Source organism: Eublepharis macularius, chromosome 10, assembly GCF_028583425.1.
Source record: "Eublepharis macularius isolate TG4126 chromosome 10, MPM_Emac_v1.0, whole genome shotgun sequence".
Classification (NCBI taxonomy): domain Eukaryota; kingdom Metazoa; phylum Chordata; class Lepidosauria; order Squamata; family Eublepharidae; genus Eublepharis; species Eublepharis macularius.
Window position 1 is genome coordinate 26,177,730 of NC_072799.1, and position 14,114 is coordinate 26,191,843.

General features: G+C 40.0%; 1 protein-coding gene across 1 annotated transcript in view; it reads right to left on the minus strand.

Moving 5' to 3' along the window:
• STPG2 (sperm tail PG-rich repeat containing 2) overlaps window positions 1-13,507 on the minus strand; it is a 306,478-nt gene extending 292,971 nt beyond the window's left edge. The window contains exons 1-2 of the mRNA XM_054990485.1: window positions 13,402-13,507; window positions 6,255-6,364 (exon numbers count right to left, since the gene is read on the minus strand). Coding sequence (XP_054846460.1) covers window positions 6,255-6,364; window positions 13,402-13,507 — 216 coding nt within the window. The remainder of the gene's footprint in view (window positions 1-6,254; window positions 6,365-13,401) is intronic.
• Window positions 13,508-14,114: the final 607 nt, after the last annotated feature.

Here is a 14,114-nt window from a genome sequence, read left to right on the forward strand (position 1 = left end):
GGTGATGAGGGGATAATGGGTAAATATCTTTGCTAGGGAGGGAAGTAATGGATCAAGGGTCTTTGGGATGTACAAGAGTAACAGCAAAGGGTGCCTGGGAAGGGGGCCAAGCAACTGGAAGGGTGGCTGGGACAACTGTGGAGACAACTGTGTCTACAATCTATAACATTCTGTTGCAGGAACCTACCTGTACAAATCTAATTTAGGACCCTCTCCAAACCCACTTATTAACTGGGGTTTAAAATAACTAAAATAATATATTTTCTTGGATTGTAAATGAATAATGGTCACTTCATACTATCCACAAAAATGCATAGTCTTTCAGTCAATCTTCAATGTATCTAAATGGGAACATCTCTGTGAGTACACTATACTTGGTATGCACACCCCCATTCCAATTAATACATTGAAGTTGTTAATATTTCTGATTTGACGTGCTGCATTCCTAGGCGAATTCAATAATAATATGGCACATACGGTACCAGACCCTGGGACACTGGGGAAAAAATTGCCAGTCCACCGCATCAGATAGTTTGAGAAGCACGGACCTATTGGCTGGTTTGTGGAATGTCCCGTTGACCATATTGACTGACACTGGGCCATCCGCCTTGAGTTTCAGTGAGAAAGGTGGACTATAAATAACGTAAGTAAATAAATAGTAAACTCTTGGCCCTTCCAGTTTTATAGTTATATACATAATTACTTTGATCAAGAGATGTACTGGAGGATTAGCGCTCAGAGACACCTCCTCAGGTTCATACCAAACAAATGATGAATTGAAAAGGGAAGATGGTATCTGGACTGTTCTACCACACAACCACTGCAGTTGGCATGCAACATGCTGTTGCGTTCATGAATCTTTATCAAAGCTAGAATCAAAGCTTTCAAACCTGGATGCAGACAGTAATTTCTCTTCTTCTGATTCTAAATGTACCAAAATTTTAAGACATAAACCCTAAGGTAAAGTTATATGAACAATACCTGTGATATCAGCAAACCCAGCTTGTGCGTTCTTGATAAGAAATTACAATATTCCAAGAACTATGACACATCCATTATTGTAGATGTCAGCAGCAACCAAGACAATTCACTAAGGCCTAGTTCTTAACCAGTTTAAGGGCATTAGACTACTATCAATTAACTGAATTAAAGTTTACTTCAGTACAAGCGAAATCATAACAATATTTTGTGAAAGTAATTGGCAAAATAATTGTATGTTCATAATCTGACTTGTAGATGCAAACAGTTTATAAGAATTCCTGCCAGCACTGAGATCGGTTCCGCCTGAAATCCAGTTGCTAGGATCACTGCAGAACAGAGGAAAGTATTCCAGGGTTGTTGAGTTTGCCGTTAGCCATGATAACTAAAGGGAACTTCCACATCTTGAGGTAGTAAACCTCTGAATAGCAGGGCCAGGAGGCAAGCAACATCAGGGGAAGGTCTCTGCTTCTATGCCCTCTTGTTGGCCCTCTAGAGCAGGGGTGGGCAAATTGCGGCCCGCGGGCCACATGTGGCCCGCTACAGAGTTTTTTGTGGCCCGCCAAGACAGTCAAAAAATTTGGCTTGAACCGAGCTATAGATGATATGAAATTAGCACAATAAATAAATTGAATAAAACTATCACTATTTTATTTAATTTATATTTATTGATTTTTATGATACAATTTATACATTTTCTGAAATGCAAAGTTAACTAATGAATGCAATCATTTTAAAAGGTCCGCTAACCTCCGCTCCCACAAAGTGGCCCCCGAGCCAAAACAATTGCCCACCCCTGCTCTAGAGCAACTATAGATGGCCACTGAGCAAGACAGACTAGATGGACCACTGGTCTATTCAGCAGGGCTCTTCTTATGTTCTTGAGCAAAAAGAGAATAAAATTCAGACTGAGCGTGACCAAGCTTAGGTTAGAGCTTACTTTTCATTCCCACTAAGCAGTGGTAGGAGAGAAACACTTTGTTACTTCTCCACTAACATCACAGCTGAGCAAAGCCATATAGTGGAACTTTCCTTGTGATAAGAACAAAGTACACTCTGTCTAAACATTCTGTCATAGGTGGCCCTATAGAAGTGGAAAGGCGGGGCAAAAATCTTGTAAATAAATAAATAAATTTCAGGAAAATGACACAGAGCACATGGGAGGCTCCTTGTCCCTTATTTGCAAGACACGAAGCAGATAAAACCGCCTCCACTGCTTTTAACTTGGGCTTCCCAATAAAGCAAGACAGTCCCAGGATGCCATCAGAGTACAGTTGCTTAGATGAAGTTCCGCTGCTGCAGTTTGATCATTTTTATTTACAATTGTTTATAGTCTGCCTTTCCCACTGAGATTGAAGGCAGATTACACGGTGTAAATTAATATGATCATATGAAAAAGTTGCTCAAACAAGAACAGCCGGCCATCTCTGTGCTGGGGGTGGGGGGATAGGTGTGATCAGAAAGAAACAGAAAGGAGTTAATATTTACTAAGACTGTAAATGAAAACTGGGGGAAGATATTTGATGCCCCATTCAACAACAAGAATGGAGCTGGTTTTATGAATTTCTCAAAAAAGTGATAAAATGAATATATTAAAGAAAATTATATTATTAGCTTTCTTTTTTAGAAAAAAAACCTCTATTGGAAGTGATATGAAGTCATGTCTTATAACAGCAGCAAGAATACAGATTGCAGCTTGATGGAAATCAAACCATCATTAATAGCCTGGTATTAGAGGGCCTGAAACGTGGCACTCTTAAATAACAAAAATGAGTTCTTGTGAAAGAAAAAAGGGAAAGAACTCATCTCACAAACTTGTTGAAAACTGAGGGACAGCAGTTTCTATGCCACAAGTATATATATCTGGGGGTGGGGGACAAGGCTCTGAATTGGAAGACAACGCAATAGGGAGGGGAGGGATGTCTCTGTATATGCCTGTGCTAAAAAGAAATCCCCCCCCCCCCACCTTTAATTGACTTTGCCAGGTCATCCTGCTGCTCTTTCCAGCATGCATGAAAGAAGAGGCAAAGTGATACAGCACATGGCCGCCAGGTGGGGGTCTTTAGTCCACCTGAGGGTCAAAATCCATGGGCTGAAGACCACTACACTAGGGAACACAAATCACATGGGGGAAATTAATTCTTTCAAATCTTTTTTTTAAAAAAAATCAGCTCTCAAGGATAATCAAGATACACTACAGCATTTTCTTTTCCTTCTTTTTGAAAGGTATAAATTTAGTACGTACCTAAATGAACATGACAACTATCAAAACTGAAATCCCAATTATTACTTCCAAAATTCTCTACCATTTGTTTTAATTGTATTGCTCACACATTTCATGGATTCCAAACTCTGTTTAACAAAAAAAATTCCCTCTTTTTAAAATCTTGTGCATTCAACTAAGTATATGGTGTAAGAATACGTAGTTTCAAAACCTGACTCTAGCATTTTAACAGGTTGACCTAATCAAAAGCAATGTGCATCTTGCAATGGTTTTTTTTTCCCAATCATTTTTATTGGATAAATTATTCACATAAAGTAACAGTAATGATTGAGACTCCTCTCGATTTAGATGACCCCTTTGCGTGATGTTGTTGGATCCAATTGGCTTTTAGTTCTGTATTCTTGTTTGGGTGGAGATGAGTTTCCTGTAGTAATATGACATCTGCTTTTAGTGGTGCTATGTTTGTTAGTATTATTTTTCTCTCAATCACGTTGTTAAGACCTCTCATGTTATAGGAAATAACATTTTTTATTGCATTACAAGGATGATTTAATTTCAGTGTGGGATTACAAATCACCTCTTTTTAAAGTTTTTGCTTTTCGTTAGTGTAGCCAAATAGTTTTGATAGACAAACTGTTGTGAAATTGTTTGTAGGTTTTACTTGATTTGTCACAATCTCAAAATTAAGATTTAGTATGAATACAATGATATATAATATTTTTAACTCTTAAAGTGAGATGAGAAATCAAGTGATATTAAAATTATAACAATGAACTTTTAATAATAAATAACAACTTTTTTTATAAAGCTATAATAATAAATTTATAAAGCTAATTATAATAAATGCAAACTTTTTAAAAAAGCTATATTAATTATTTTCTAAAGCTTCTTATTCCCCACCTTTCCCCCTTTCCTTTCCTCTCCCCTCCTTTTCCCCCTCCCCCTTCCCTTTCTGATTTTTGTTGGTTTATATTATAAAATTGTTTGTGGTCTTGCCTAAAATATCACAATGCCTTGCCTAAATTAACACAGTGCCAACAGTTAAAAGATATTAAGAACAATGTTACTAATTCTGGTTTGGATTTGTTATCAGAGTAAACAAACAAGAGTTATTAAACTTATAACAACAGACTTACAACTACGAATAACAGTGTTATCCAACAATATCCTGTTACTTACTTTCTTTCCTTTTTTGTATTTTTTATTTAATTCTCCTCTGTCTCCCTTATTCCCTCCCCCCTCTCCTCCTTTTTGTGTGTTTGTTCTATTTTTTTCTATCTCCCCCTCTCACCACCCTTCACTCCTCGTTGATTGCTTTCTATGTATGATATTATTATGATTTTTAAAAACTTACGTAATATTGAATGTAACTTAACTATCCCTACCCCCCAACCCTCCTTTGAAATTCATCTTGCAGTGGTTTTGACTCAGCATGGCTACCCTGATTTACAAACACTCCAATTTTACTTGACATTTCAACAGCGACCACAAGGTGGTGATTAACCAGGAAGTTTAAGTATAACAGCCAACAGAAAATATTCCATTATATTCTATATAGTCTTCCAGAGAATAATTCATGTAGCCTAAATCACACAGAACTGATTATGGCAGATCTTAAAAAATACATTTCATCTTAACAGCTTTTTGAACAACTTCAGCAAATTTTAATTCAAACACACAAATATCTACCCAATGTCCTTCCACGCAAGTGAAAAAGAAACTAATTATATTTTTACTGCATTCAATTATGCTTCAGCTTACTCTGTTCTGCTATGATTTTTGCAGAGAACCATACAAAACTGAAAAGATTTCCATTATTTTGCCCACTATTATATTCAACATTACAAACCAATATATTTAAAGCTTTTTATGCTTTTTTTTAAAAAAGCTCGCCATTAGCACAGCATGCTAAGAATCCCAAGTTACAGAATAACTGACAACCACTTCAGAAAAATGTGAGATTAAAAATATATTAGTATCTTCAACAATATTATGCTATGGTTTGCAGTGGCCTTTTATGTATTTTGATTCAGAAATAAATAAGCTGAACACAGATTTTATTATTTCTTTTGAGAAAAATCGGAATGGATTTCCAAAATAGCAATTTTTTTCCTCAAACTACCATCTTTCATTCACATGCTACTGATAATAGACCAAGCAATATGACAGCTAAACCATCACAATCCAGGGTTTTCCTTGCTATCCTCTTGTGTTTTTAAAGCCCTGGTTTGCAGCAAGGTGAAGCTAACAAGATCTGGAAATGAGCAATTGCTTATAGGATCAATCACAACATTGACAGATGGTTGGGAGGAAAAAGTTCAGACCCAGCAGGAAAGTTTGGGATTACCCTTGAGTAAACAATCCCAATCTGCATGGAAAGGTACTGTGCTGTACTGAATGTAGCCAGAACCACAGCTATCATTCTACTTCTAGCTCAGTGTACAACAGTAATCCTTCATTAATACAAAAACACATTTTCTTGTGGCTAATCATTACATTTGTTAAATGTTCTATAACATGTAGGGATACCAGGTCCAGGTTGGGAAATTCCTGGAGATTTGGGGGGTGGAGTCTAGAAAGGGTGGGGTTTGGGGAGGGGACAAGCCTCAGTGGGGTATAATGCCATAGGGTTCACCCTTCAGAGCAGTCATTTTCTCCAGGAGAACTGGTCTCTGTTGCCTGGAGATCAGTTGTAATTCCGGGAGATCTTCAGCCACTACCTGGAGGCTGGCAACCCTAATAACATGGAACAGCCTAAGAGTCCAGACTAGCTCAATCTCATCAGAGCCTGCAAGCTAAACAGGACTGGCCATTGTTAGTACTTGGATGGGAGACGACCAAGAAAGAATGGGGTTGCTATCCAGATAAAAGCAATGGCAAAACCACCTCTGCTTATCTCTGGGCTTGAAAAACCACATGGTACTGGGGTCACCAATTAGTTGGTTGCAACTTGACAGCACAATATTATTATTTTGTAACATCAGTTATTGTTTTTAGAATGAAGACAAAATGCATTTTTATAACAAATGTATTAGATCTGGTATAATTTTACCTGTATCTTGACAACATCATAGTGTCCTGGCCCTGGAAGGTCATTCTCAGCATTTTGAGAAATACTTCCAAAGCCTCGACTGGTCAGAGAAAGAAACGGAGCATATCCCACTGCAAGGAGGGAAAAAAATAAGCATCTATAAGAACTTGCCTTCAGCTCATTCGTCAGTAAACAAAAGTTGATAAGCCTTATTTTTCAAACTATGTTAATAGTAATGATAATGCAGCACGCTCATTTCCGTTGTACATATAGGGCTACATCCAAACAGTATCTGCACATGTCCAAAGATCTGTGTTTCTCAAACTGCAGCCTGTGCATACCACATGGCAAGCAATCTTTGAACTAAACAGAGATTTAAACAGTAATAAATGGGAGAGAAAAATCACATCAGGGCATGCAACTGCTTGGACATGTCTGAAAGAGTCCATCAGATCTCAGGAATATACTCTGCACAGCAACTTATACCATTTATTGACTGCAATAAATGAAACTGCTAAACATGTAGCACCTTATATCATTCACATCTTGGTTGTATCAGTCATCCTATTAGAAGAGCAATACAATCTAGAAACTTCCTAATGATAAAATTGGTTCAGGATTGAAATCAACTATCTGTGGGAACAGAGGTATCTGGTAACCAGAGACGGAACCTTTTCAGTGGTAGCATCCTGCCTTCTTGAGGGTCACCCAACACCTAATCTATTAGCATTTAGGCCTAGGCCAAAACATTTCTATTTATCCCAACTTTAAATTTTATCCAATTTTACCAATCCTGGCTGTTTTACCCTTAGAAAAACTCATGTTCTTCTGCCCTGCTTTTATGTTTGTCTGTTTTATGCTGCACAGTCCTTTGACTGTGGACAGATTTGTTTCATTGAATTGTGTTTAGCTGTTTTATTGGCTCAGTGTTTTATAATCTGTGTTATTGTTTTGTTTCTTTTTCCCTTTTCCCTGCCATAAGCAGATGTTTCAATATAAATGTGCTAAGCAAACAAACATTGAGGCAGATTCTGCTTCTAGACAGAAACACAGGAGGCTTGGTTTAAAAAATAAGAAGAAACGTGTTTGTGTCCAGGGTCCAAAAAAAGGGGGGAAAGGTAGTGAGGTTGGTCAGGTGAGTAACCCTACTAGATGAGGAGGGGAGGGGGCAGTTCAAATTCCTGGGAATATTTCCAAACAAGGAAGCAGCGGGGAGGTCTCTAAATGGGGTAGTCTTGATCAGATAAGTAACATACAACTTGCCTTGACAGGGACAGAGGCTACAGACTACGCCACTGGGTACTGTCTGCTGATGCAAATATGCTCCTACTAGGGAGTTTCCACGTTGCTAAACATACTGTATTTAGTTAGGCTTTGTTTCAGAAAGAAACAAAGAACTGCCGGCTTCATGCTTCTTTCAAATTTTCTGCTACCATTCTCTATTGTTTCTACTCACTGAATGTCCTGTTGTCCTGATTATATTTTTCTCAGTGAATGGTGTTGATTATATTGTATTTCACTTACACTGTGTAATCTGTCTTGGATCTCAGTGAGAAAGGTGGCATATAAATAAATAAATAAATAAAAACTTTGGCAGGTAATTGCTAATTACATTACTGGAACTTTTTAACCTATTGGGGAGAAACACAAATGTGCGTGTTCTTTCTTTGGCAGACTGCTACCACATCTGAACCTTTTTGTGGCTAAAGGCATATTAATTGCTGAGGAGGCTTGATTGTCCAATATTGGGTAACAGCCAGCTTCTCCCCATAACAGCTGCTTTTCTCAGTCTTCTTCCAACTTTCTGCCTTTTCTGGTGCTAAAGGCTAGAAACCCTGTTCCTTTTCCTTATTTGACACACAGAGGGGAGCTGATCCCAGCCACAAGACAAAGGAAGAAAAGAAGGACAAACCAAAACAGAAGCTTATTGGCAACCATCAATGCTCTGCAAACGTTTCCTTTCATTCTCATTAGGATCCTCAAGATCTGCAGACCTATACTTAGAGTACAAATAACTGGCAAACATCAGTATCCATCTGTTTCAACTGCTTAGACACCAGCGGAGATTTAAGCAAGTTGAGACCTTGGCTACTTTATAAAATGAGGTTCTCCTCTACTGTTGTGTGTATGTGTCACTTACCCATCACACAGCATGAGCTAGACAAATTCATACATAAATTTAAATGGCGATCTTTTATAAATGTAAAATCTGGAGAAAAATAGACTGTGAGTCCATCTCACATCAAGGCAGCAAACATAAAATCTAAGATAAATCCAAAAAGCTCTTTAAACAATCTCATTTTTAGCTCCATAGGAAGAGTTTTGAACTGATGGCTTACTGAATTTATGCCTGTTTTGAGATTATACATGCTGGATTTAATTATGGTTTCTTTTAACCAACATGCAACGCTAACTTGCACCCAGTGTAGCTGATCTTCATTTCATGGAATGCCAGGTTGAAGGCATAAACACATGGGTGAGTTTGGTTAGTAGGCTTGTAAGGCCTTCTGTCATGAGGCCTCCCGCCAGCAAGCTGTGTTGCCTGCTACCAACAGCAGCAGAAAAAAAACAAACTTTAAAAGACAGCAACATCACTGATACCACCACAAAAGGTAGTTCTAGGAATTGACAGAAACTCTACTGTTGGTTACTTCTGGATTATACTGATAGCTAGCCCTACTCCATGTCCTTGCCCCCAGCTCTCCTGCCAGTTGCCAGATAGTGGCTGGGTATGATTGTGTCCACTTGAAGGTTGAGTGAAGACTTGCTACAACAACCAGAAGACTGTTTCATTGTTCGCAGTGAACACAAGCTACAAAAGCAGAAGACACTTTTTCCAGTTTGCAGGGAACTCAAAAGGACACTGTGTGTGACTGCCTCCCCCACCTCAATTCTTCTACTGCGATATCTTAGCTATTGTGCTGGCAACCTCTGGCCAAGAAACTGAAGATGCGCCTGGATCAGGCCCCACCGAGTTTCCAGAATCAGCCCACTGCAACCTTCTGATAAGAGGGAAAGGAGACATTTTTTTCCAGGCTGTCCCAAATAGAAGGCAATTTTTCTCAAGAATGCTGTGGTGCCAACCACCTAGACCTGGCTGATTCCCACCCCATTCCTAGAAAGGAGGAGAGTGCAGACAACACAGGGCCTGAGAACCAAAGGCATATAAAGGGCAAGGGAGGGTCAAAGTCTCCTTTACCACCTGTTGGGATTCTCCAATACAAATTGTATCAGCTGCATGTAAAACCAGCCTAGGAATGTATGGAGGCAAACCTACGTATGAATAGAATACAATGAGGAGCTTTTAGATTTCCTTGGTCTGAGCTTAATAAGCACGACTTCTGGATTCAAGAACGTACTGTCTAGCTTTCCCTTTTCTCACTCCCTTACCTCTGGGAAAAGGTTCTGCTGGGTCAGAAGGCAGAGACCTGATCACACTTTTTGCTCGTCTGTGTTGGGATTTTAGCAAGTGTCCTACGTTCAGTCATGAAAGAATTAAATTGTTGTTCTATTTGTTTAGTTAGCTAGTTTGCATAGGACCACTTAGCTGTCAAGTAAAAGTTCCCGCTATAGAAAAGGTAGTTTTTGTTAGAAATAACAATGTCTGGTGTACTGCAGCAGCAAGAAGTAAGAAGAGCCTACCATGCAGGGGGCAGCAAGGATCACTTAGTTAGGACAGTGAGAGTAGCACCTCTCTTGTTTCCTGGGGGTCATTTCCTTGTCTTGTCTCCTATTGGGCTAAACAGGGCAATATCCTGCTTCTTCTCTCTCCTGCCACACTTCTTCTCTGTCTCTGCAAGATGTAGTCAGATAGCTAGGATCTATCTCTCCCCCTTTCCCTCAAGTATGTAACTTCCTCAAATAAAGTTTTTGCCTCTCTGACCAGCTCGGCGTTTAATTCCGCAGCGTTGTTTAACACTCGCTCTAACAGTTTTTAGTCTTAATGAAGGGATCTAGGATTGTCTATTGGATGAACCAGTTAATGGGGGGGGGGGGAATTAACTAGCACCATATGCCACGATTTTATTTCTCTTTGTTCACTCGGTCTCTCACTTTTAGAGTCTCTATACATGAGACGCATTACACGAGGATGCACAAGTGAAGGGAGACACAATGTTAGCTGGAAATTGTAGTGTAAAAAGACAGATTGGAAGGCTCTGTCATTTTCACCTCTCTAGAGCTGCAGTGCAAAGAGGGTTTGTTTATTTCCTCTTCGCCTCCCTGAAGGCTCGGTCAATTTCCTCTCCCCTTTGGGAAGGTGAAGGAGAAATAAACAAACCCTCTGAGGAGGGATCTTTGCCATACCTGCTCTAGAGAGGTGAAAATGACAGAGCCTTCCAATCTGTCTTTTTACACTACGATTCCCAGCTAACATTGCGTCTCCCTTCATTTGAGCATCCTCGCGTAATGTGTCTCGTTTAGAGAGGTGCTCAGTCTCTCTTCTAGTCTGATCACCAAGATGTAGAGATGCAGGAGATAGATATCCTTTATTTTCTTGCCAATGTATCCCTTTACCTAATATGTAATAAAAGTATTTTCTAGAGCTAAAACCACCGAAGTCTGTCTACTTATTTCTACTGCCCTAGTATTAAACTCTGCAATTATCACCTCCCAACAGTTTGCACTGATCCTGGATTCTTTTTGGCCTCGACGCCATCCTCCCCTTTCACTATGACAGATCCCTGATCTGCAGTCTGCTTCCCTACAGCCTTTGCTGAATTAGAAAGACTGACTTAGAGGCAGGAGAAGCAATACTGGAACTATGTGGTTCCAATTAATGCCATGCTTAACTTCTATTTTGTAATTGTGTTCATGATGCCCCATAATGCAGTTGTGCAGAAAATCTAGCAGACATTTAAGGGGGAGGTGCTAGAAAGGATGGGCAGGAATGGTTCAATGCTTCTGAATACCTACTTCAGTTTCCTGAGCAACATATATGGATGGGAAGATACAGGCTGCTCAAATCTTAAATAGAAATGAACCAAAAAACAGTCACAGAAGTCACAAAACAGTTAATGTCTTGTGCATTAACATGACATTTTCACGTAAGAAGTAAGAAGTAAAGAAGAACATTTGTAAGTGTGTGCATAAGCTACATTTAAGATCTGGTTATTTGTTAATATCTAATATCATGTATAGGAAAGCTAGCAGGTGTTTAAAATCCTGTTTGTACCCAGCCACGGATACACAGTTGATTTAAAAGGCTGCCATTCGGTAATGGATCAGAGAAAAATACCATGAATGTTATGTATAAATGATAACACAATTGCCAAATGCTGAAGCCTCAAGCCCCTTGATCACCATCTCACAAGGAGAATGTATCAGGTACAAAAATCCTTTCCTTTCTAAATAACAAAGCAATAAAACATCTCCTTAGGGTGGGGGGGAGGGAGAAGGTTCTCATAACACATTGCTTTTAAATTGGACCGCTGCCTTCAAAGCACACGACTTATCTTTCAAATGTGAGCTTCTTTTCTGGTTGTGCAACCTAGCGCAATATGCCTACAGCATTTTGATTTATAACAAATTGGACCAACTTTCTGTAATAAACTGCAGCTGTTGAATTTTTTTAAAAAATGTTAGGCTGTATTATTATTACTTTCTTCTAAAATGCCAGGAGTTGTATAAAACCCGAGTGTTTAAATTCCAGTAATAACAGTGGCAAAGCAGTGCCTCATATCCCTTATTTAAACATGGCCAGCATCTGATGAGTTTAAACAGAGTTCTTGTGGATATTACTTTTCATATTCCCATGCTTCTAGACTGAGCAAATTACATGATGATAAAACAAACCTAAGCAATGGCTCAGAAAAAGGTTCAAGGTTTTGCTATATTCATCCTTTACATTTTATTAATTTGTAATACAGCAGCACCTCAGTCAGAACCACTTTGAGGTTAAGGCACCCTGCATACGGCGCCCACTGTGATCCATTGACCGATTCTTCTTATACGCTTCACTGATTTAGGAACATTGTGGATTTGGATTTTCCCTGATTTAGAAATATTTCTCCCCCCAGCAGCTTGCCAAAAAATAGTAAGAGCCTAAATTTCAAGCCTTCTGGATTGAGAAGTGCTGTCAAAACCAAATCTGCTTTTGTCTACCGCGCAGAATATGAAGATTCCTTTACTTCCAAATAATCATTAGGGAGAGTGAATAAATTGTGGGATCGCAGCCTAGTGCAATTTAAATCCAAGCACAGCAACTACCTTGCTTTTGAATCAGGCTCATGGAAATCAGTGATAACCCCTACCTTATATAACAATACTGAATACCTGACATCTAACAAGGTGCCAATTCATCAACACTTATCACAATTAATATGTTAGTCTGTAAGGTCTTCTAACAAGTCTCCAGGAATTTCTCAACCTGGATCTGGCAAACCTAGTACTTGCCATCCCCCATCCCCCCCCTTTATAGTTTCTCCCCATCTCATATGATGGAATCTTAAGGACCAGCTCCAAATCGAGAAATTCCTAGAAATTTGGGAAGCAGAACTTGGAGAAGTTAAAATTTTGGAAGAGGAGGGGCCTCAGTATAAATGCCATGCAGGCCAGCCATCCTTCAAAGCAGCCATTTTCTCCCAGGGAACTAATCTCTGTGGCCCAGAGAACAAGTGTCATTCCAGGAGATCTCCAGCCACCACTTGGAGATTGGCAACCCTAACATTACCCAGATGTCAGTCCCAATGCACAAAGTGGAACTTACTCCTGAGTAAATATGCATGGCAGCCAACTACAATACTATGCACACACACTTGGGAGTCAGTTAACAATTACAAAATTAAGGAATAAACCAGCTATGTAAAAACATCTTGCACAATAAAAGAATATATAAAACCATGCCCTATCAACTCCTTGAGCACGCAGAAGATATCATATGTATCTTCACTTACTTACTGAACCCAACGGAGCTTGCCTTCAGGGAAATAAGGATAAAATAGCATTGTATTACCATGATAAGTTTTTATTATTGTTGTTGTTGTTATTTTCCGTGGATAAACCTGCCGGGCTTCCTTCTGAGCAGAATCTTGCTTAAGCACAGGCTGAAAGAGCCTGCCCCCTGCTGCTCAAGATGACACTCTGACGCCCAGCAGCCTCTCCTAAAGACAGGCAAGATATAAAACGAGAGAAGCCGAATCTTCTCCTCTCCCTCCCGCCTCCCCTTCACCTCTGAGCGGAGGAGTCCTGGGAAGCAGCTCATAGGCGCCCGGGCCCAGGCGGGAGCCGGTGCAGCCCAAGGGCACAGTCAAGGCGCGAGGAGCTCGGTCGTACATGCGGCCCGCTGGCTTTGCCACTACGAGTTGCTCCGGTCGCCATGGCTACGCAAGGCCCAACATGCCGAACCGGCCAGAGAAGCCGGCCCCGCCCCCGTTCCTGGCTGCAGAGCCAGAGGACCTCTCTCCAGGCCGATGCTGAATTACCCCCAGGCATTCCCTCTGCTGCTTTGTACTCCCTTCCCCAGAGAGCTGAGGCAATTCTTTTTTAAAGATTCATCGTCCAGAGTTCTCTCAGCCCCCTATGAACTGCCCAGGAACAGAGTTCCTATGAACGCCATTCATGGGCAGTACTCACAACAGTCCTGTGAGGTAGGTTAGGTAGAAAGAGACTGGTCATTTAGTGAACTTTTGTTAGAGGGGATTTGAACTCCGGGCTCCTGGGACCTAGTCCAGTGCTTTTAACTATTCACAATGGAAGCTCTAGGGTTGGCATTTTGATGTTGTGTTATTTTTATCTATAGTTCAGTCCTATTAACTGGGAAGTCCTAGAGGGTTTTCTCAGGTAAATAGACATAGGATTGCAGAACTACAGTAGAATTGCCACATTGTTTTCCTGGGATGGCTTCTTTGTCATTAAGACACAGAATTTTTCACATCATTGGTT